At 52.8% G+C, this 24809-nt stretch overlaps 1 protein-coding gene across 1 annotated transcript in view; it reads left to right on the top strand.

Moving 5' to 3' along the window:
• The first annotated feature begins 19023 nt into the window (after positions 1 to 19023).
• FOXO6 (forkhead box O6) overlaps positions 19024 to 24809 on the top strand; it is a 95759-nt gene continuing 89973 nt past the window's right edge. Inside the window, exon 1 of the mRNA XM_073317677.2 lies at positions 19024 to 19686. Coding sequence (XP_073173778.1) covers positions 19246 to 19686 — 441 coding nt within the window. The 5' untranslated portion in view covers positions 19024 to 19245. The remainder of the gene's footprint in view (positions 19687 to 24809) is intronic.

Genomic DNA, 24809 nt, shown 5'->3' with positions numbered 1-24809 from the left:
TGTGTGGTGGTTTTATAAGAAATTCTAAACATATGTTATTATTTATTAATTATATTATATATTATATCTTCTGAGCACATTATTTAGGTCAAAAATCCAAGCATTCAGAAGTTAGGAGATTCCAGCTTCCCAGTTGCCTGTGCAACCTTAATTCTTCCCCCTGTGCACTGAGTGTGTGTGGGGGTTCCAGTGGAAGAACTGGTGTGCAGTTAACGACTATCATAATGTATACATACAAGGGGGCTGAATTCAGGTTACACGGACAAATGTAAATCTGATATATAACTTTCAAATGCTTGACTTGTCAACCTAAATAGAATCATAGCAATGTAGGATTGGAAGGGATCTCGATAGGTTATCTAATCCAGTGGTTTTCAAACTGCGGGTTGCGACCCAGTACTGGGTCGCAGAATGGAAGGCCCTGGGTCGCAGTGGCTCCTGTCAGCCCTTCCGACTGGGCCATAAAAGTCCATTCGGCCGTGCTGCCCAGCTAAGACAGGCTAGTTCCTACCTGTTCTGACACCGCGCTGTGCCCCGAAAGCGGCCAGCAGCAGGTCCAGCTCCTAGGTCGGAGGCCACTGGGCTCCGCGCACTGCCCCTGCCCCAAGCACCGGCTCCGCACTCCCATTGACTGGAAACCGGCCAATGGGAGCTAGGGCGTGGGGGGGTGCCTGTGGGCAAGAGCTGCACCTCTGCCTAGGAACCAAACCTGTTGCTGGCCACTTCCAGGATGCAGCGCGGTCCGCGGTGCCAGGACAGGCAGGAAGCCTGCCTTAGCACCCCGCTGCGCTGCTGACCGGGAGCCGCCCGAGGTAAGCCCGCACCCCAATCCCCTCCTAAACCTGGATCCCCTTCCTGCAGCCCAAACCCCTCATCCCCGGCCCCATCCCAGAGCCTGCACCCCCAGCCCAGAGCCCTGACCCCCTCCAGTACCCTAATCCCCTGCCCCAGCCCAGAGCCCCCTCCCACACCCTGAACCACTCATTCTCAGCCCCACCTCCCAGCTTTCAGCCCCACACCTCAACGCTCTGCCCCAGCCCTGAGCCCCTCCCACACCCCAAACCCCTCATCCCCAGCTCCGTTGGGTCGCGGGCATCAACAATTTTCTTCAACTGGGTCACCAGAAAAAAGTTTGAAAACCACTGATAGTCCACTCTCCTGCACTGAGGCAGAACTAAGTATTATGTAGACTAGAAGTTCTCAGACTGTGGTCCGTGGATGAGCCCCATTCAGGTGGTCCACAGACAGTTCCCTCACAGGTGTGGGCCTGGGCAGCCACACATGACAGAATGAAGGGCCACCCGCCTAATTAGTGGAACCGTGCAGGTATGGCTCCACTAATTAGGTGCCTGGACCCTGGAGAAGATGCACATGTAAGGTGAAGTGGTGACCTTGGGGGGAATATTGGGTAGGTGGAAGGGGGCAGTAGGGTGAGAAGAGGGGCTGGGGGAATTTGGGATGTGCAGGGCTACAGTGGCCAGAGAAAGAGGTGACTTTCCCCAGCTCCAGGGCTGTGGATGCTGGGGAGAAACAGCCCTCCTTCCCAGCCCCAGCCTGGGGGCTGCCATGGCGGGAGAGACCCCCCCCCTCCTTCCAAGCCCCAGCTCAGGGGCTGCTGCGGTGTGAGAGAGAGGGCACATCCATCGCATTAGAAAGGTAAGACTACTGATATTAAAATATGAGTTGTGTGTTTTTATTTGTAGAACAAAAAAAAAATATTAATTTTTTTATAATGCGCTTTTATCCAAAGTGCTTTACAATAGTTAGCGAATGGTACAAATGACATTTGGAGAGATCATTACATGATCCACCAAGACCCTCAGCAATTTTCAATTGGTCCATGAAAAAAAAAGTTTGAGAACCACTGATCTAGACCATCCCTGTTTGTCTAATCTATTCTTAAAAACCTCCAATGATGGAAATTCCAGAACCTCCCTAGGTAATTTGCTTAACTATCCTTACAATTTACAATTTAACCCTCTGACATCTTGTCCTGTGCTCAGTGGTTAAGGAGAACAATTTATCACCTTCCTCTTATAACAACCTTTTCCATACTTGAAGATTGTTCAGTCTTCTCTTCTCCAAACTAAAGAAACCCAAGTTTTTCAATCTTTCCCTGTAGGTCATGTTTTCTGGACCTTTAATATTTTTGTTGAGGACAGAAAACGAAAATGATTAAAGGTAGAAAATGACCTTGCATGGGTTTTCCTCAACAGGCTCATCTCTCATCTAGTGGATTTGGTGCGTCCAGCGTCACAGTTGGGCTTTCATGCTGGCTGTGGCACCAAGGACATGATTTTTGCAGGCCAACAAACACAAGAGAAGGCTCATGAACACAACAGAGTACCTGGTGTTTGCTGACCTGCCCACGGCCTTTGATATGGTGAATCGTGAGAGCCTATGGAAACGTCTTCATAAATCTGGCTACCCAGAGAAGATGATTCCTGTCATCTGCTCATTTCACGATAGCATGATGGCCAGGGTGATGGAGTGTGGTGACTCATCAGAAGCCTTCCCCTTCACCAAGGGCACCAAACAAGGATGCGTAATGGCTCCAGTTCTCTTTGCCATGGTCTTTCCAGCCATGCTCATTTGCATCCCAGGACTTTGACAGAGGCGCACACATTGGTTCAGATTGGATGGGGCTCTAGTCAATCTACAGCGACTCAGGGCCTGTGCCGGGGAAATCAAACAGCTATTAAAAGAACTCCTGTGTGCTGTTGATTATGCCCTCATTGCACACACACACAAGGATATTCAGCTTATCATGGGGCACTTTGCCTAGGCCTCAAAATGCTTCAGTTCCACACTCAGCCTGACAGAGACGCAGGGCACGTCCCAGCCAGCCCCAGACCACCGGCTCACAAGCACCTGAACCCATCATCACAGCTGACAACACATCCCTCAACTTGAGTGGGAAATCCTGCTGCCTGCCTAGCACATTCCCAGCAATGCCGCACTGGATGGTGAGATCACTCAGTGCCTGGCACAGGACAGCTTGGCACTTGACAGGCTCACCCACGGGCTCTGAAGGGAGCATGGAGTCTGCCTCAGAACCAAGATAAACAATCTGCCATGCTATTGTACTCACCTCACCCTATGGCTGTGAGACACAGACGCTTTTCCAGCACCACATCAAACAGCAGGAGAGCTCCCACGCTCACGCCCAAGATCTATCTGCAGAATCGAGTGGCAGGACAGGTGCAGAATCAAGTGGCAGGACAGGATCCCCAACACTGAAATCCTTGACAGGTGCCAAATCCCTGGCATCGACAGCATGCTCATCAGGGCTCAACTTCGCTGGGTAGGACACATGGTCCGCACGGAGGTTTCCTGTATGCTGAAAGCAGTGCTCTCCAGCCAGCTGAGCACAGGAACCCGCTCTGAGGGTCGACCCATTCTCAGATATAAAGAAACCTTGAAATCCAACTCAAAGCATGCACGATAGACATTAAAACCTGGGAATTTGTTGCACTGGACAGACTCAGATGGAGAGGTCAGTGCCGTGAGGCCATGTCCACTTTTAAGGAATGGCATGTGAACTTTCTTGCAGGAAAAGAGAGCATGTCATAAGGTCAATGTCTCAAACCTACCCACCAACAATGACTACATTTGCAAGACAGACAGACACATTTGCAAATCCAGGATCAGATTCGCTTTCCATAAAAACAAATAAACGCAGAACTTGAGTCAACACAAGCGGAATACTCATCCAATGAAGTGATGGGAGACTCCAGCAATCATTTTTGTTGCTCTCCTCTGGACTTTCTCCAATTTATCCACATCTTTCCTGAAATGTGGTGCCCAGAACTGGACACAGCGCTCCAGTTGAGGCTTTATCAGTGTTGAGGAGAATGGAAGAATTACTTCTCGTGTCTTGCTTATGATACTCTTGCTAATACAGCCCAGAATGATGTTCACTTTTTTTGCAACAGAATTATATTGTTGACTCATATTTAACTTGTGATCCACTACGACCCCAGATCTCTTTCTGCAATACTCCTTCCTAGGTAGTCATTTCCCATTTTGTATGTGTGCAACTGATTGTTCCTTCCTAAGTGGAGTATTTTGCATTTGTCTGTATTGAATTTCACTCCATTTATTTTAGATCATTTCCCCAGTTTGCCAAGATCATTTTGAATTTTAATCCTGTCCCGCAAAGCACTTGTTCAAGTGCATTGTTTGTTCAATATCTTCATAAATGATCTGGAGGATGGTGTGGATTGCACTCTCAGCAAATTTGCGGATGATACTAAACTGGGAGGAGAGGTAGATACGCTGGAGGGGAGGGATAGGATACAGAAGGACCTAGACAAATCGGAGGATTGGGCCAAAAGAAATCTGATGAGGTTCAATAAGGATAAGTGCAGGGTCCTGCACTTAGGATGGAAGAATCCAATGCACCGCTACAGACTAGGGACCGAATGGCTAGGCAGCAGTTCTGCGGAAAAGGACCTAGGGGTGACAGTGGACGAGAAGCTGGATATGAGTCAGCAGTGTGCCCTTGTTGCCAAGAAGGCCAATGGCATTTTGGGATGTATAAGTAGGGGCATAGCGAGCAGATCGAGGGACGTGATCGTTCCCCTCTATTCGACATTGGTGAGGCCTCATCTGGAGTACTGTGTCCAGTTTTGGGCCCCACACTACAAGAAGGATGTGGATAAATTGGAGAGAGTCCAGCGAAGGGCAACAAAAATGATTAGGGGTCTAGAACACATGACTTATGAGGAGAGGCTGAGGGAGCTGGGATTGTTTAGCATGCAGAAGAGAAGAATGAGGGGGGATTTGATAGCTGCTTTCAACTACCTGAAAGGGGGTTCCAAAGAGGATGGCTCTAGACTGTTCTCAATGGTAGCAGATGACAGAACGAGGAGTAATGGTCTCAAGTTGCAGTGGGGGAGGTTTAGACTGGATATTAGGAAAAACTTTTTCACTAAGAGGGTGGTGAAACACTGGAATGCGTTACCTAGGGAGGTGGTAGAATCTCCTTCCTTAGAGGTTTTTAAGGTCAGGCTTGACAAAGCCCTGGCTGGGATGATTTAACTGGGAATTGGTCCTGCTTCAAGCAGGGGGTTGGACTAGATGACCTTCAGGGGTCCCTTCCAACGCTGATATTCTATGATTCTATGACTGTAACACCTCCCAGCGTGGTGTATTAAAATAATGGGCTTTTAGAGATTTTGGCATGTAATCTCCTAGGATTTATTTTTTTAAGAAACACATTTTCTATTATGTACAACTGTACCAGCACCCTTTGGCAGGATTTGACTCCTGAGTTTTCAGCATGTCAGCACACATTGCTACCACACAAGCCACAAGACTAACTATAGCAGCTACTAGCAGGAGAAGGCTATTATCCCAGAAGGGGAGGGACTGCTACCAGGTGCTGGCTCCAGTGGGAAGCCCTGCTGTCTCTCACTCCCACAGTGCAAGCTGTGTGTGGGGGTGGGTGGAGAGGTTCCTCCTCTGTGTGGTGGCTCCAGAGAAGGCCAGGTGTTGAGTATGATGGGTGGAAGCCTAGCTGGGATCTTTTCCCCTCCCTCTGGCATCTCCCAGGTGTGTTTCCCATACAGTGTCTTCAGCTGCTTTGGCATCAGAATGTTCCTGTTCAGTTATTACTTTAGCAGGATAACAAAATGCCCCCGAGGAATACAAGCAAGGGAAGGGAAATGATGTTTAGTACTTTATAGCTCAGCAAAAGCCAAAGGGAATATTAGGGGATAAAGAAAAGGCATTTGCTTTGCCCCTGACAAAGGCCTGCTGTAAACAATGGAAGTGGGAAAGTTTTGCAAAAGAAAGATTTCAAGAATCCTGTATAACGGCGAGTGTTAAGCAACCTAAATGTAGGGGGTCTCTCAGCTCCTCCAATGATATCATAGAATCATAGAAGATTAGGGTTGGCCGAGAACCTCAGGAGGTCAACTAGTCCAATCCCCTGCTCAAAGCAGGACCAACACCAACTAAATCATCCCAGCCAGGGCTTTGTCAAACCGGGCCTTAAAAACCTCTAAGGATCGAGATTCTACCACTTCCCTAGGGAACCCATTCCAGTGCTTCACCACCCTCCTAGTGAAAAAGATTTTCCTAATATCCAACCTAAACCTCCCCCACTACAACTTGAGACCATTACTCCTTGTTCTGACATCTGCCACCACTGAGAACAGCCGAGCTCCATCCTCTTTGGAACCCCGCTTCAAGTAGTTGAAGGCTGCTATCAAATCCCCCCTCACACATCTCTTCTGCAGACTAAACAAGTCCAGTGCCCTCACCTCTCCTCATAAGTCACATGCCCCAGCCACCTGATCATTTTCATTGCTCTCCGCTGGACTCTCTCCAAGTTTCCACATCCTTTCTGTAGTTGGGGGACCTAAACTGGACGCAATACTCCAGATGTGGCCTCACCAGTGCCGAATAGAGGGGGATAATCACTTCCCTCGATCTGCTGGCAATGCTCCTACTAATGCAGCCCAAAATGCCATTGGCCTTCTTGGCAACAAGGGCACATTGCTGACTCGTATCCAACTTTTCGTATATTGGTCCACTGATATTACTCATGCAAGCACAGAAAGGGTCTGCAAGTGGGTCAAGTGGACCACAGTGTGCAGTGTGTGCATGGGTAACCCTACAAAGCGAGCCAAGCCCTTAGCTCAAGGTGTAGGTGCCTATGTTCAGAGATCTCAGGTTCAATCCCAGCAGCAATCTGGGGTATCATTTTAATGCAGATTATTATTTGTTCTTTGTGGTACTGTAACACCTAATAGTTCATGATTAATGATATAAAGAGAGAGGCATAAACCAAAGGGGCAGTGTTAAGGTTAAGCTTTTGGCATTTCCTGACTACACCACATTTGATTTCCTCACCTCAATGCTGCTTTCCCACAGAATCTGTTTGGGTTTGTATTTAGTACAGTGAATGTTCATTACGTGCACAAATGCACCAGATTATTCACTGCCATTGTTCTTTAGCTCTCACCCACATAACCAGGCTGTGTGCTCCTCCCAGCACCAACTCCAGTCCACTGGCTGGGAAGGAAGGGAGAAAGGCCAGGGCCTTGCTGGTACAAGGCTGGGGAGAGGAGCATGTGGCTGCAAAGGGGAGCACGGTGCAGGGTTGGGGCGGGGGCACGTGGCTGCAGATGAACATGGTGTGCTGGGCTGGAGTGGTTTCTCTGACTCCCCTGGCCCACCTCAACCCCGGAAGGGAGCCCTGGCAGGGCATTTGAGGGCCTACCATGCTCTTTGCGGATCAGATGTTGATCTAGTACAGGAACAAGTACACGGAACACCTTGAGTACATGCTCCAGCCTTTCCCGGTATTCTGTGGCATCTCTACTCTCCTTAAGCAGGGCTACTAACTGCACCTTGGCCTGGATTGCAGGTGTCTGAGTGAATTCCAGCAGCATATCATTCCAGTGAGCTCACCAGCGAGTTGCCAGCCCAGTTACATTGGGGAGCAGCCATGCCACCCCGGGAGCCCAGACAGACCTGTGTGCGCTGGTGCCAGGAGGGAAGTGGATAAGGAGGAATCTTTCAAAGATTCAACCTTTGGAATCTGCTTCCCTGGAGAAGGGAGAGCGAGTAAATCAGGAAATCATCATCACCCAATGCCTACACGCTGATCCTGAGTGGGGCAGGTGCTGAAAGCTGAAGCTGGCTCAGCTGCCTCTGCAGCATGCAGCTCTCCTGCCCCGTCCACATATGTGGGAAGCTTAGTGCTCACAACTCAAAGAAAGAGCTGTTGAGACCCATCTCAGAAGCTAATCACACATAGGCTTCATGAGCACAGCTGGGCCCTGAGCAGCAGATTCTGAGCCTCGTTTTCCCCTTGTCTGGGGGGGGTTTGGAGATTTGGCCCATCCTCCCGAACAAGCACCAGTGCCATGGCAGCTCCTGTGAGCATGGAGTGTGGGTTCACAGACACACAAACTTTAAGGTCAGAAGGGACTATCATGGTCATCTAGTCTGACCTCCTGCACATTACAGGAGCCAGAACCTCACTCACCCACAGCTGCAATAGGCCCAGAACCGCTGACTGAGTTACTGAAGTCCTAAAATCATGATTTAAAGATATCAAGTTACAGAGAATCCACCATTAACTCTAGTTCAAACTAGCAAATAACCCATGCCCCACGCTGCAGAGGAAGGCAGAAACATCCCAGGGTCTCAGTCAATCTGATCTGGGGCAAAATTCCTTCCCGTCCCCAAATATGGTGATCAGTTAGATGCTGAACATGGGGACAAGACTCACCAGCCAGACACCTGGGGAAGAATTCTCTGTAGTAACTCAGAGCCCTCCCCATGTAGTGTCTCATCATTAGCCATTCAAAATATTTGCTAATAGCAGTCATGGATGGGCCATATGCCATTGTCAGCAATCTCATCATACCATCCCGTCCATAAATTTATCAAGCTCAGTCTTAAACAAATTAGATTTTTTGCTATTCCCACTATTCCCCCTTAGAAAGCTGTTCCAGAACTTCACTCTTCGAGGTATCTACCTTCATCTAATTTCAAGCCTACGCTTGTTGATAGTCAGTTTATGTGCATTTGTTCTCATGCCAACATTTGCCCTTAACTTAAATAACTCCCCCACCCACCCACCCCCAGTGTTTATCCCTCTGATATATTTATTGAGAGCAGTAGTATCTCCCCTCAGCCCTCACACTAAACAAGCCAAACTCCCTAAGTCTCCTCTCGTAAGGTAAGTTTTCCGTTCCTCTCATCAGTCTAGTAGCCCTTCTCTGCACGTGTTCCAGTTTGAATTCATCCTTCTTAAACAGAGGAGACCAGAATCACACACACTATTCCAGATGAGGTCTCACCAGTGCCTTGTATAATGGCAGGAACATTTCCCTGCCTCTCCTGGATATGCCTCATCTGGTGTATCCTAGAATTGTATCAGCCTTTTGCATCATACTGGCGGCTCGTAGTCATCCTGTGATCAACCAAAACACTGAGATCTTTCTCCTCCTCTGTCACTCCCAACTGATACATCCCAAGATTATAGCAAAAATTCTTATGGTTTAGTCCCTAAGTGCATGACTTGGCACTATTACATTTTATCCAATTTCTATTACTCCAGTTTTCAAGGTCAATCAAATCTTCTTGTCTGGTATTCCGGTCCTCCTCTGTATTGGCAATACCTCCCAACTTTGTGTCGTGCAAATTTTATTAGCTCACACCCAATTTTTGAGTCAAGGTCATTAATGAAAATGTTAATAATTTTAGTCCCAAGACTGATGCCTGAGGAATACCACTAGTAACCTCCCTCCAGTCTGGCCTTTCACCATGACCTGTTGTAATCTCCCCTTTAACCAGTTCTTTCCCCAACTTTCAATTCTCATATTAATCCTCATCTTCTCCAATTTAAGTAATACTTGTCCATGTGGAACTGTATCAAATGCTTTACTGAAATCCAGGTATATTAGATCTACTTAATTTCCTTTGTCTTGAAAATTAGTTATCTTCTCAAAGAGATCAGGTTGTTCTGGCACCTTTTGTAAAATCATATTGTTTTACCCCAATTACCATTTACCTCTATGTCCTTAACTACTTCTTCTCAAATTTATTCTAAGATCTTGCATACAACTGAGGTCAAACGAACAGGCCTGTAGTTTCCTGGATCACTTTCCCCCTTTTCTTAGATACAGTTACAGTATTTGCAATTCTCCAATCATACGGCATGACCCCCGAGTTTACGGATTCATTAAAAATCCTTGCTATTGGACTTGCAATTTCTTGAGCCAGTTCCCTTAATATTCTTGGATGGAGATTATCTGTGTCCCTCAATTTGGTCCCATTAAACTACTAGAGTTTGGCTTCTACCTCTGACGTGGTAATTTCTACTTCCATATCCTAGTTCCCATTAACCACCCTGCCACTATTCCTATGCTCTTCATTACCCTTATTAAAAACTGAGGCAAAGTATTTGTTTAGGTGTTGGGCCATGCCTAGATTTTCTTTAATCTCCACTCCATCCTCAGTGCTGAGCCGTCCCACTTTGTCTTTCCTTGTTTTCGTTTTATTTATATGGCTAAAGAGCCTTTTACTATTGGTTTTAATTTCTTTTGCAAGGTCCAACTCAGTTTGGCTTTTGGCAGTTCCATGTGTCTCCGTTTGTGCTTGCTTGGCTTCTTAGAGGCCCTGGCTCTGCTGGGAGTTTGGCCCTTCTCCAGTGCAGGTGCTTGGCATTCAAAAGGGCTGCCACTCCCTCTGTGTCCTCAACCCACCCCTGCTTGGCAGCACAAAGGATCTGGAGCTGGATGGCTGTGAACAGGCAAGATTGCATGTGCAAAGTGCACACCGTTCGCACCTGGCTGGGGCCAGCCCTCCAGCTGTGCTGGCAAAAGGCCAGCCTGCAGCAACGAGCGGCTGAGCAGAGCGTCCCAGCAGCTCAAACACCTGGGTGCCCAGCTTGGATCTGGGCCCTGGGCGCACACGCTTAACTGATAATATAAGAAAGGGCTCTGGAAGGAGCTGCATCCAGCTTCTTCTTGGGCTGGGGGAGGAAGCAATGGGGAAATAATGTACCTCCCCTACATTCCCCCAAATAAACCATGCACATTGTCATGCACTCATGTGTAAATGAGCAGAAACTCCACTGAAGCCAATGGAGTTGTGTGAGACTAAAATCAGGCCTCCCCAGCATTGCAGCTCTAGCAATGTTTGTCTTAAAGTTTGAGCTCCATGACTACAGGAGACTTTCAGCTTCCATCTAAAAGATACGTAAGTTTCCAGCTCTCCTGGTTACAGAGAAAAACCCGGATTTGTGCTGGAAATGGCCCACCTTGATTATCATCCCCATTGTAAGGAGAGTGATCACTTTAGATAAGCCATTACCAGCAGAAGAGTGGGATGGGGGGAGAGAAAACCTTTTGTAGTGATAAACACCCATTTTTTCATGGTCTGTGTGTATACATCTTCTGTATTTTCCACAGTATGCATCCAATGAAGTGAGCTGTAGCTCACGGAAGCTTATGCTCAAATAAATTGGTTAGTCTCTAAGGTGCCACAAGTACTCCTTTTCTTTTTTAGAGAAAAGCTTGAAAACTTGACCCAATGTGACCTAGTGGCTCCAGAACCAGAAAGCAAATAGACCCCAAATGTATTCATTTTTAAGTCAATCTCCTCATTTTGGGAGCCTGATTTTTGAATGGCTGCATTTGGATGCCACAAGAAGCCAGACTGTTATTTGGGGTTACATGCAGCGATGCTGTAGTCATGTTGTTTCCTGCATATTAGAGGGATAAGGCAGGTGAGGTAGTTTATTTTATTTGGGGTTATGTTACTCAGGGCTTATCTACACTTGAAATGCTACAGCGAAACAGCTGCACTGGTGTAGCACTTCAGTATAGACACTACCTATCCTATCTCCCATCAGCGTAGGTAATTCACATCCCAGGAAGGTAGTAGTTAGGTTGACGGAAGAATTCTTCCATCGACCTAGTGCTGCCTATGCTGGGGTCAGGTCTGCTCAACTATGCCGCTCAGTGTAGACCAGGCCTCACAGACACTTCTCATTTGTGCAGCCAAAATAATGAGATCAAAACTTCCCAAGATCTCCCTCAAAACTGAAATATGCATTTAGCCACATTAATGTGTTCCGGCCCTAGGAAGCATTACGTAATCAGTCATGTGACCTTATAAAAATACAATCCCAGATGAGAGAGGCATCGAAGCTGCACAATTTGAATCCAGATCTGGGTTCCACCACCCGCAAAGGCTTGGGGGCATTCAGGTCTGGGGGTTAGTTTACCCCATTTTAAAAATATGGGCTTGTTTACACGATATGGCTCTGGGGCCAGGTTTCAAACATGCCCAAAGCTCAGGGGTGTTTCCTTTGGGCTGATCTGGAATACAGACACAAATGCCTGGCAGCATCACCACTGGACCTGGGCAGTGCTCTGATCTGAGGTATAAACAGACAGCTTACAAATTCCACATGCTGTTAAACAAATGTAGGATCGTTCCATCAGCAATTCAAAGTGGAGGGAGCAGATATTGTGTAGGGGGCTCTGATGGGCAGAACCAGTAACAGAGACAAAGGGAAAAATTATGCTGAATATCAAGAAAACTTCCTAACACTGCAGTGCACTAGGTGGAACAGTCTGCCTGACGGAAGTCATGGAAACTCCATTGTTTGGGCTATTTAAAACTAGGTTGGACAGTGTCATGAGGAATATGCTCCAGAAATCAATCCTGCCCTGGTCTCTGGAGGCATGGATCTCTGCCTAAAGGACTTTTCAGTCTCTAGTTCTAAGATTCTGAGAAAATGCTGAGAGAGAAAACAATTAATTTTAGATTTCAGACAACAAAAAATATCACAAGGGATTATTCTTATAATAATAATTTATAATGAGCATCTATATAATAAGAATATTGAGCTCTTACAGAGCACTTTCATTGGCAGGTCCCAGTATAAAGAGTTGTTTCAGAGTAACAGCCGTGTTAGTCTGTATTCGCAAAAAGAAAAGGAGTACTTGTGGCACCTTAGAGACTAACCAATTTATTTGAGCATGAGCTTTCATGAGCTACAGCTCACTTCATCGGATGCATACCGTGGAAACTGCAGCAGACTTTATATACACACAGAGAATATGAAACAATACCTCCTCCCACCCCACTGTCCTGCTGGTAATAGCTTATCTAAAGTGATCATCAAGTTGGGCCATTTCCAGCACAAATGCAGGTTTTCTCACCCTCCACCCCCACACACAAATTCACTCTCCTGCTGGTGATAGCCCATCCAAAGTGACAACTTTCTACACAATGTGCATGATAATCAAGTTGGGCCATTTCCTGCACAAATCCAGGTTCTCTCACCCCCTCACCCCCCTCCCAAAAACCACACACACAAACTCACTCTCCTGCTGGTGATAGCCCATCCAAAGTGACAACTTTCTACACAATGTGCATGATAATCAAGTTGGGCCATTTCCTGCACAAATCCAGGTTCTCTCACCCCCTCACCCCCCTCCCAAAAACCACACACACAAACTCACTCTCCTGCTGGTAATAGCTCATCCAAACTGACCACTCTCCAAGTTTAAATCCAAGTTAAACCAGAACATTGGGCGGGGGAGTAGGAAAAAACAAGGGGAAATAGGCTACCTTGCATAATGACTTAGTCACTCCCAGTCTCTATTTAAGCCTAAATTAATAGTATCCAATTTGCAAATGAATTCCAATTCAGCAGTTTCTCGCTGGAGTCTGGATTTGAAGTTTTTTTGTTTTAAGATAGCGACCTTCATGTCTGTGATTGCTTGACCAGAGAGATTGAAGTGTTCTCCGACTGGTTTATGAATGTTATAATTCTTGACATCTGATTTGTGTCCATTTATTCTTTTACGTAGAGACTGTCCAGTTTGACCAATGTACATGGCAGAGGGGCATTGCTGGCACATGATGGCATATATCACATTGGTAGATGTGCAGGTGAACGAGCCTCTGATAGTGTGGCTGATGTTATTAGGCCCTGTGATGGTGTCCCCTGAATAGATATGTGGGCACAGTTGGGAACGGGCTTTGTTGCAAGGATAAGTTCCTGGGTTAGTGGTTCTGTTGTGTGGTATGTGGTTGTTGGTGAGTATTTGCTTCAGGTTGCGGGGCTGTCTGTAGGCAAGGTCTGGCCTGTCTCCCAAGATTTGTGAGAGTGTTGGGTCATCCTTTAGGATAGGTTGTAGATCCTTAATAATGCGTTGGAGGGGTTTTAGTTGGGGGCTGAAGGTGACGGCTAGTGGACACCTAGTGTCTGTTATTTTCTTTGTTAGGCCTGTCCTGTAGTAGGTAACTTCTGGGAACTCTTCTGGCTCTATCAATCTGTTTCTTTACTTCCGCAGGTGGGTATTGTAGTTGTAAGAAAGCTTGACAGAGATCTTGTAGGTGTTTGTCTCTGTCTGAGGGGTTGGAGCAAATGCGGTTGTATCGCAGAGCTTGGCTGTAGACGATGGATCGTGTGGTGTGGTCAGGGTGAAAGCTGGAGGCATGCAGGTAGGAATAGCGGTCAGTAGGTTTTCGGTATAGGGTGGTGTTTATGTGACCATTGTTTATTAGCACTGTAGTGTCCAGGAAGTGGATCTCTTATGTGGACTGGACCAGGCTGAGGTTGATGGTGGGATGGAAATTGTTGAAATCATGGTGGAATTCCTCAAGGGCTTCTTTTCCATGGGTCCAGATGATGAAGATGTCATCAATATAGCGCAAGTAGAGTAGGGGCTTTAGGGGACGAGAGCTGAGGAAGCGTTGTTCTAAATCAGCCATAAAAATGTTGGCATACTGTGGGGCCATGCGGGTACCCATAACAGTGCCACTGATCTGAAGGTATACATTGTCCCCAAATGTAAAATAGTTATGGGTAAGGACAAAGTCACAAAGTTCAGCCACCAGGTTAGCCGTGACATTATCGGGGATAGTGTTCTTGACAGCTTGTAGTCCATCTTTGTGTGGAATGTTGGTGTAGAGGGCTTCTACATCCATAGTGGCCAGGATGGTGTTATCAGGAAGATCACCGATGGATTGAAGTTTCCTCAGGAAGTCAGTGGTGTCTCGAAGGTAGCTGGGAGTGCTGGTAGCGTAGGGCCTGAGGAAGGAGTCTACATAGCCAGACAATCCTGCTGTCAGGGTGCCAATGCCTGAGTTGATGGGGTGCCCAGGATTTCCAGGTTTATGGATCTTGGGTAGTAGACAGAATATCCCAGGTCGGGGTTCCAGGGGTGTGTCTGTGCGGATTTGATCTTGTGCTTTTTCAGGAAGTTTCTTGAGCAAATGCTGTAGTTTCTTTTGGTAACTCTCAGTGGGATCATAGGGTAATGGCTTGTAGAAACTCGTGTGGGAGAGCTGCCGAGCAGCCTCTTGTTCATATTCCGACCTATTCATGATGACAACAGCACCTCCTCTGTCAGCCTTTTTGATTATGATGTCAGAGTTGTTTCTGAGGCTGTGGATGGCATTGCGTTCCGCACGGCTGAGGTTATGGGGCAAGTGATGCTGCTTTTCCACAATTTCAGCCCGTGCACGTTGGCGGAAGCACTCTATGTAGAAGTCCAGTCTGCTGTTTCGACCTTCAGGAGGAGTCCACCTAGAATCCCTCTTTCTGTAGTGTTGGTAGGGAGACCTCTGTGGATTAGTATGTTGTTCAGAAGTATTTTGGAAAGATAAAGAGTCTTTCATCTCAAAAGATGCTACGGCACATTACAAACTACGCTCGTCCAGCTGCAGTGAAATGCAGCCACCTGCAGCATGGCCAGGCCTTTCGGCTAAGGGTGCTGAGCCAGCCTCATGGGTACAGGGAAAAGGCAAACAATTGATTTAATGGTTACAACGCAGTGGACGGAGTCCCCCTTGGTGTGCCAGAGGTTGGTCCTGGCAGGTACCACCAGGATTGGAGATCTCCTGGACTACAACTGGGGGTACTGCGTGGATCCCGGGGTGGGGGATTGGCCAGCACATGGGGCTATCCACCCCTCGTACCCCACAGCACATACTCCAGGAGGTGAGGGCAGCTTTATCATCTGCCTCTCGGGCCTTCCTTAAGCGGGTCCTGCAGGAGGGTGCTCCCTGCCCACCCCTCAGCCCTGATCCTCCTGATCTTGTCATTGGGCCCCCACCCCACAAGCCCCAGCTGCTCCTTCTACATAACCCGATCTGGCTGCGTGACTTGCAGCTGGTCCATTTCCAAACTGTGCCAAGGGAACAGCTGTGTGCACTCATGCTCCACGCCTTTCATTTCCTCACCCTCATGTCCCGCCCCGACACCACGTGGTGGGACATGCTACCGTCTGTGGAGGTGAGGAACCCTGGTGGGCCAGCCTGTACTCCACCTTGATCCCATGGCCCTCTGGGGATATTAGTTGGCAGCTCCTTCACGGAGCCATGAGCATGGGAGTGTACTTGGCGCAGTTCACCCCATTCCCTGACACCTGCCCCTTCTGTGGCGTGAGGAGACCATGGCACACATCTATCTTGAGTGTGCCACGCTACAGCCCCTTTTCTGACTCCTTCAGAACCTTCGCCTTAGATTCTGGCTGCACTTTTCCACACACTTCCTGATTTATACCCACCCCCCAATCCACGGCCCCATGAAGTCGTGAGACCTCCTCCTGGCACTGGCCAAGGTGGCCATCCACCATACCAGCAGGAAGTTGTTGGATGGGGAGGTGCTCTGCGACTGTGGGGCCTATTTCTGCTCCTCCCTTAGATCCCGTATCCTGGCAGCGTTCCTCCATTGGGTCCTTGGGCGCTTTCGAGGAGCAGTGGGCACTGTCTGGGGTTTTCTGCTCGGTGACCCCCTCTGGCTCCCTGCGTTTGACCCTATAACCCTCACTCCTGTTCCTGCTTTGTCATTTGCTGTCCCCCGGCTTTATTTGAACCTTGGGTCTAGTGACTCCTCCCCTTAGGCTGGGGGAGGGGCCTCCTGATGTGGGCGGGCACTCCCGGGAATTCCCAGCGGATCCTCCGTGTCTCATGGGCCAAGCCCCGTGGCCAGTCTGCCCTGCCTGGGGATTGCCACTGCACCGGTCACCTGCCCCGCTCCTAAACATGGACTCATTATTACTGCCCCCAGATACCTGCCACCTGACCCCTCCCCCCCATTGGACAGGCCCCCAGATACCCGCCACCTGACCCCTCCCCCCCATTGGACAGGCCCCCAGATACCCGCCACCTGACCCCTCCCCCCCATTGGACAGGCCCCCAGATACCCGCCACCTGACCCCTCCCCCCCATTGGACAGGCCCCCAGATACCCGCCACCTGACCCCTCCCCCCCAGTGGGTTGGGAGGGGCTTGGTGGGGGAAGGGCGGGGGCTCTCGGGTGTGGGCGGGGCTTGGTGGGGGAGGGCGGGGCTCTGTGGGCAATCGCGGGGCGCTCGGTGCAGGGAAGGCGGGGCTTGTGGGGGCGGGGCTATGTGTTCGGCGGGAAACGTGGCTTTTCAGTGAGTGGGCGGAGCGTTGAGGCTATGGGCGGAGCTTTAAGGCAGCGGGCAGGGTTGGTGTGTGGGCGGGGTCTGTGCGGCTCGGGGGTCCTGTGAGGGGCGTGACTCTGTAGGACGTGGGCGGGAGACTATGGGGCGGGGCACTGGGCGGGGCCGTAACGCAAGGGCGTGGCGGTGGCTGTGGCCTCGCGCTGACTGGCTCTGAAACTCTGTTGCCCTGGGTTACTCACAGATGCAGCCGCTGGCCTGACGTCATTGGTGGGCGGAAACCCTTTGCGCGCGAGGCTTGTCTGCCCCGCCCCGTTAGCAGGCTTCCGATCGGGCCAATGGGAAGGCGCGATGGGCGGGGCTTGTGCCGCGTCCTTCCAATGAGAAGGGGGCGTTCGGTTCGGCCGCGGTACAATGGGCGGGAATAGCTCGCACCTTCTTGTCCCGTGAGCCCGCCCGGGGGCGGGGCAGTTCTGGGTGGGGGCAGGAGGTTGGAGCGAAGGAAGGGGGATGGGGCAGGAGGTTGGCGTGGGGGGTGGGGCGGCTGTGTGGGGGGAGAGACAGGAGTTTGGCTTGGGGGGTGGGGCGGCTGTGTGGGGGGGGAAGGAGCAGGAGGTTGGCTTGGGGGGTGGGGCGGCTGTGTGGGGGAGGGGCAGTTGTGTGGGGGGGGAAGGAGCAGGAGTTTGGCTTGGGGGGTGGGGCGGTTGTGTGGGGGCGATGAAGGGGCAGGAGGTGGCATGGGGTGGTTGGGGGGGGGAGGGGCAGGAGGTTGGCGTGGGTCGGTTGTGGGGGCCGGGAAGGGGCAGGAGGTTGGAGCGGGGGTGGGGCGGGTCGCTGGTAGAGGCGGGAGTCCCCCGCAGGGCGCCCCGCCCCGGCGCTGGCCCAGGGGCGGGGCCGAGGGGCGGGGCCAGGCCCGGCGCTGGCCCAGGGGCGGGGCCGAGGGGCGGGGCCAGGCCCGGCGCTGGCCCAGGGGCGGGGCCGAGGGGCGGGGCCAGGCCCGGCGCTGGCCCAGGGGCGGGGCCGAGGGGCGGGGCCAGGCCCGGCGCTGGCCCAGGGGCGGGGCCGAGGGGCGGGGCCAGGCCCGGCGCTGGCCCAGGGGCGGGGCCGAGGGGCGGGGCCAGGCCCGGCGCTGGCCCAGGGGCGGGGCCGAGGGGCGGGGCCAGGCCCGGCGCTGGCCCAGGGGCGGGGCCGAGGGGCGGGGCCAGGCCCGGCGCTGGCCCAGGGGCGGGGCCGAGGGGCGGGGCCAGGCCCGGCGCTGGCCCCGCCCCCCGGAGGTGCGGCGGCTGCGGTGGCGGGTGCTGCGGTGCGGTGGCGGCGCGGGGCAGGGCGCAGAGGACAGGGGCAGCCGCCGGCTCAGCATGGGTCCGTCCGGCCCCGTCCCGGGAGAGAGGCGGCGCCAGCCCAGGGCGGCGGCCGCGGGGGAGGCGCAGCGCGGAGCGGGGGCCCGCGGCGCCGGCAGGTGCTAGGTGCGGGGCGTGTGCCGCCCAGCCGCGCTGCCTGGCCGCTCTCGGCTCGCCTGCGCTGGCCGCCACTTCTGCCCAGTCGGCGAATCAGGCGGCGGGATCCGCCAGTCCCGGGCCGGGAGCCGGCCGCTGCCAGGTGCGTGCGGCCGGAGCATGCCCGCCTGGGCTCCGCCGCCCTGCCGCCCACCTGCCGGGGAGCGGGCCGCCCAGCCGTGAGGAGCCGGCCGCCGCGCCCTGCCCTCGCCGCCTCTCTGCGCCCAGGGCAGGCGGGAGCCGGGCTCAGCGCGCAGGCTGCCCTGTTACTTGCCCCGCTGGCCGCTGGGATCCCCGGACTTGCCCGCAGCCTTCCCGTTGCCCGTCCGGCAGGGCTCCGCTGCCGCTCGCCGCCCGGGCTCCGGAGCATCTGTTGCTGACTGAACAGCCTCCCTCGCTCCCCAGCCTGGCCCCGATGGATGCAGCCGCCCTCGCCAGCCCCCGCCCGCCATGCGCCTCTGGCTGAGCCCCCCGGCACTGGGGCCGTTCCGTGCGGGGGAGCTCCGCGCCCCTCCCTGCCTCGGGAGCCCCCATCGTGCAGCCCCCCATCTGAGCTCTCGCGTTACACTGCTGCGGGCTGCCATGGGGCTGGGACCAGCTGCCTCCTAGGTGCCGGCGCTTGGCTTCGGACTGCTGTGCGTCCTCTCCCTGCTGCCGGGGCCTCTTCTCCCCGCCCCGCTGCACTCCAGGGTCGGCCCGGGGGCTGGCGTCCTCCCCCGCCCCTGCCTCTCCCGTGAGCGCTCGCCCCGGTCGGCTCCCCGCCGTCTCTCCCTCTCCCCGGCCGTGCGGAACCCTGCCGTGACTCCGCGGGGGAGGCGGAGCGGGGGGAACATGGAAGAGAAGCGGCAGGCGCATCAGGTTGAAATCGACCCGGATTTTGAACCCCAGAGCCGGCCCCGTTCCTGCACCTGGCCGCTGCCTCACCCCGACTTCCCCGGGGAGGAGGAGGACGGAGGCGCGGCGGCAGCCGGTGGCTCCCGAGCTCCCGCGGCCGGCGGAGCGGCAGAGGGCTCGGAGAACACGGGAGCCGTGGCGGATCGCAAAGCCGCTTCGGCGCTGCCTTCGCTGGGGGCGGATGTTGGACAGCTCCGCAAGGCGAAGAACTCGCGGCGCAATGCCTGGGGCAACCTGTCCTACGCGGACCTCATCACCAAGGCCATCGAGAGCTCCCCGGAGAAGCGGCTCACCTTGTCCCAGATCTACGACTGGATGGTCAGATACGTCCCCTACTTTAAGGATAAAGGAGACAGCAACAGCTCTGCCGGCTGGAAGGTACGTACAGCCCCCGCCTGGGGCCGGAGCGGTGCCCGCGCCTCCTTGCCCGCAGGCGCCAGCCAAGTTTAATTTAAATCCCTGTGTGCTACCAGAGAGGCTGCGTTGAATTAATCTGTGTGGTCAGGGGCTGCGCTTGCAGCTGCCCATTTCCAAGCGGGGAGCGGACAAGTTTCTCTCTCTGTACTATCAGAAATACCTGCTAGGTCCCTGCTTGTGAGCGGAGTTTCATTAAGGCGATGCATGTGGTCAGAGGCTGGGGCCATATCAGTGAATGTGTGGTTAGGGGACGGGCAGCTTGATCTATTTGATCAGAGCTCTGGTTTTACCTAGAGCTGGGCTGGGAGAGATTTCCCATCCACATTTGTGCATCTGCATACAGGGGAGCAGCAAGTTTTCCCAGCTTCTCTAGGGTGGGGAGAGAGAAGAGGTTCCTGTTGCCTTGTGTGTGTTAGCAGGGAGATCCCTACCGGGCTAACTTGTCTACAGCAGCTCCCGTTCACCTGTTCACCCATTTTGAATGGCCCTCCCCCTTCCTGAAAGCTGGCCGAGGGATCATTCTCGCATTGAGTTCTTGCTGCCGCTGTGTTATAACTGCCCATGCACCTGCCCACCTGGAAAGGACCCTGGGCAGCAGAAGCAGGGAGGTGCTTGTGTGTGCATGGCTCTGTCTCCTGTTGGTGTTAATTGAAACCTGATTCAGATGAATGACACCAGAGACTTGCCCCTTCCCTCCCTTTTTTCCATGTGGTTATGTTATACATCTTTGTTCTTGGGTTGCATTTTAGAGGAAGGAGTCTGAGAACAAGAGGTCTGGGGGAGAGGGGAGAAATCCATATCTACTTTATCGCATGAGAAGTGACTGGCTCACCTCTTTCAGATGCTGGCCGGGCTAGTGGCCAGCAGAGCTGGAGTCAGACATGTGACAGCGGTCTTGGCTCCCGGTCTGTCAGGATAAAAATTGGTGCTGTGCTATAAGCCGTCTTTGCCTGCCACACGTGAGCATTGGAGCATTATTAATTACAGTGCTGCCAATCCCCAGCACTGTGGTGCAAGTGAGTATGGGGAGGTTACATGGACGATTGGGATTTGCCCAGCAGCATAATGTGCTTCTGTTGTGTGGTCAGTAAAGTGAGATTAGGGGAGTCCCGTCCTACAGTTGGAGAGCTAAATTTGCCTGGTTTGCCCAGAGAGATGTCGCCTTGCTAATTGTCTGACGGCAGTGAGGCAGACGGCTCTCCACAGACAGGTGAGCTCCAGAGAAATGGCTTTGTGAGGCTCCTTTCGCTGTACATGTGTGAGTCTTGGGCAGATCAGGATTTAACTCTTGCAGCGCGGTGAGAGGAAAGTAGGCACAGAGGTCTTTCCCCTCGGAAGGTGCTGTGCTTCCCTCCCCTCATGTGCGCGCACACAGCCCTCTGCTCTCTGGATTTGGTTTCACTGGCAGGCTGTTGCCTTTGGTTTGTTAAATATTTCTGTCAGCAACCATCGATTCCCCTCTTACTGTGTTTTCCCGTGGAGCTGTTACACGGGCACTCCTGGAGCCAAGTGGTGGGGGAGAGGCTGTGCTGAGCTCAGTCGCACCTGCCAGCGGAGGCGTTGTCTCTGTCACAGCACCCTGCCCGGTCGGAAAGGGCACTTTTACAAAATGACTGCCACTTGGAGACACACCTCATGTTAGCAACACTTGGCAGAGCGGAGCGATTGCCTTGTGTCTAGATGGTGTCCGTAAACTAGGAGGTGGTTTCCCTTAACCCCTCCCCTAAACCCTGTCGCCTCCAGTGTGATTAGTGGGTAACAAGCAGTGTGTTCATTAATACGAGGGCTGCTGTGGGATATGGGCCAAACTCTGTCCTGGCATTAGCGAACCCAGCTCCCATTGGGGTCAGGAGGAGCTGTGCCCATTTCTGTCCGTGCTGAGCCTACCCCCGCTTCTCCCTAATGACTTGGAGGCTGGGCTGCTCCATCCCCAGGGGATGTCCCTGGCTGCTATGAGACCTTTGTGAAGAACTAACTCCAGCAGCACAGGTGTGCAGATAGTATGGTGGTCACTTGTATTAGCAAAGTCCCTGAGGTCCCCACTGAGAACATGCCCCATTGTGCTAGTGGTTGTGTAGATGGGCTCTGCCCCAGAGAGCTTATGCTTTACGTAGCCATGACAGACAAAAGGAGAATTGTTATCCCAACTCTCCAGAGAGAGGCAGTGACTTGCTCACGCTGACGCACGGAGTGTTTAGCAGAGCCCGGAATCAAACTTAGATCTCCTGAGTCCCAGTCCAGTGCTTTAACCTCAGGGCCATCCTCATGGAGAAGGAGCCTAAATAGAACAGAGGAGAATGAGACCATTTTACAGACACGTGCCCAGTAGAAGCTTCCACTGTAAAGAAGAAAATTGTAGCTGAATTAGTATGTGGGGCACTCTGACCAAAGAACACATGAAATCAGCGCTTAGGGACTGGTGGCAGACACACCCACTGAAGTATCAAGGGACTGGGAAGGGCCAGAGACAGCACAAGGTGGCTGGGAAAATGTGTCCCACACTAGAAAGGTGTCTGAGTGGTAGTCATTTAGAGAACACAAAATTCCATCACTGGAGGTTTTGAGTGCTGGGCTTCCTTGGGGAACTGAAATGTTATTGGGTGCTCTTAGGCAGCTGACACGTTCCACCCCAGAGGTGGTTGCATTTCAGTAGTGGGTAAAGAGATTCCCTTCCTATCCCTTGTCAGCTCTCTGGGATGTTGTGTTATTTAATGAGTGTAAAAAATGCTGTATGATCTCCAGATATACGGGCTCCTGGAAGGATAAAGGATTCTTGTTATTGCTGTGGTGGGAGGGGAGAAGGGGGCTTGGGGAGGGTGGGATCAGTGGTGAGGGGTGGGCAAGTTTGCAAACTATGACCTCACTAGAAGGAGACTGAGAGGGTTGAGGATTCAGATGAGCACAGTGGAAGAGCCTTGGCAAGGGCACTCACAAACCACCAGGGTGGAGCCGGTACTAGGGCTGGGCTTGCAATCGTGCAGTCGGGATGAGCAACAGCTTTGGCCTTGCAGCAGTAAGGGCTTGAATGTGGCTGTTGCTTTTGCAGCCCAGCCTTGGACAGGGTGAGTGCTAAGGGGTTTCCTGTCTGGACAGCAGGTGTGTCAGAATTGGGACCATCCCCAGCATTCCCTCCAGTGCACCTTGTTCTCTATATGTCACGGCCTCGCTGCAGCCTGCTAAGAGACCAGACAACTTCATAGCATGATGGGCTGGTGCTGCTCGGAAGCATCCACTAGGGAGCACTTGTGCATGATGCAGCTTGCGCTGCTGCTTCTGTTCCCCACCCAGAGACTGGAGAGCATCTCCTTGTCTGCCCTTTGGGGCAGGGAGGGTCTCTCACCTACCTTCTGGAGAGGGCCACGTACCCTCACAGCACCGTGTGCACCTTATAGCAGCATGTGCAGCCCGGGAGCAAAGATTGTGTTGGGTAGCTGCCAGCCCTGAGGGGGATTGCTGATTTCATCAAGTGTTTTGCATGAAAGGGGCTTCATCTGGAGCACCGCCTCCTTGTGGGACCATGTTCTCCCTGGGGAATGACACCCTGAGACAGGCATGCAAGCTGGGAAAGAGTGACTCACCTGGCCAGATGTGGCTGCTGGCCCTCCCCCTCCCCCCACACTGCTCCCCGTTTGAGGTGGATGCTATGGCCACAGAGATGATTGGAGGGGGGGATAACCCAGGCAAGGAGCCAGTGGAACCTAGAATGCTGCAGCGAAGCTGGGAGCATGGTTGGAGCCAGGATGGGGTCTAGAGCCCCAGCACCAGCCTTGAGGGAGAAGAGAGGATCGTGCACTTGGAGAGGAGAAGTTCTGCTGGGGCCTCTCCCAGCTCTGCTCCGAGGAGCATAGGGCATCTCTGCAGGAGTGTGGACTCCTGCTCGGGACACTGCTGCTGCAGCTGGGGAAGGAGGCAGGAACAAAGGATCTGTCAGGTGCTCAGCCATTATTGGACATTAGTAGGCATTTTGTCTGGGCAAACCTATCCGCCCTGCTTGGCCAAGGAATCCCAGGCAGCCGGGTGCCTTCCATGACCCAGAGGATTGGTAAAGGGATTGGGGGGTGAGTGCAATTTGCTTCCGGGGCCTTGGCCAGAGGGGACCCGTCCCCGTGGATGGCAGGTGGTTCCCGCACTCGCTGATGGCGAGCGGCGATTCTGTGCCTCTTGCCTGGGCTGAGAGCAGAAGGGTTTGTCTGCAGTGTGGCACAGCTGCAGTTAGTAACGACTCATCTCCTGCAGCCTCCCGATGACATTCAGACCGTGTCTGACACCTCCCACACAAGAACAGCTGTCGGCAAGCTGCCTGCCCAGTTCCCAGTGTTGCACACTTAGCGGGAAGGCCCCATAGTGAGCGTGAATGCAGCAGAGCACCTCTGTGCGGGTCCTGACAGCAGCATTCTCTGGGGCAGATGGCCCTTGTGAATTTGGGAAGAGAAGGGTTTCCAGTACCCCCGAGCCAGGAGCCCTGTGTGGGTACATGGCTCTCTCCCTGTCTGTACCAGGGCACTCTGGACCCACATTCCCTGCCTGTGTTTGCTGTTGGGGGGGCCTGTAGCAACCCCTGCGGGCTTTGGATTGATGTGCTAAGTACCCCTTTGGTCTCCCTGTCCTTCACGTGGTGTTTTCTGAACCTCTGTCCTGTGCACCCCCGCTGATCCCTGTGTGCATCAGAGGGGACCGCTTTCTCCTTTTCTCCAGCAGCCAAAGAAGCAAGGCTGCCATGGAGCTAAGCCAGACCGTTGGGCTTTCTTGGCTGGGATCAACGAGTCCTGCGTGTCCAGTAGCAGCCACGACTGAACTGGGGGTAGGGGGTGTGTTGGTGTGCCATCCCTATGAAGTGCTAGTGTGCCAAGGCTTTAATGCCAGACCTGCTGTCTCACTTGCAGCACCCCACGTAGCGCAGCAGGGAGCCTGGCCCGGTGCTCTGAGCTGGCACGGCGTTTCTCTCCTCAGCCTTCTCCCTGAAATAAAGACAGGTTCTGCCCTTTTAATCTGTGGATGTGAGTGGGGGCTGGGAGGGAGCTGCTGAAAGGCCGAAGTACACACCACGCAGTGACAGCCTCTGTCTGCGCCCTGCTTTCTAAGCC

This window comes from Lepidochelys kempii, chromosome 19 (assembly GCF_965140285.1).
Source record: "Lepidochelys kempii isolate rLepKem1 chromosome 19, rLepKem1.hap1, whole genome shotgun sequence".
In the NCBI taxonomy this organism is placed as follows: Eukaryota; Metazoa; Chordata; order Testudines; family Cheloniidae; genus Lepidochelys; species Lepidochelys kempii.
The sequence above is the reverse complement of the archived record's forward strand: the minus strand, read 5'-3'. Positions and strand labels throughout refer to the sequence as shown.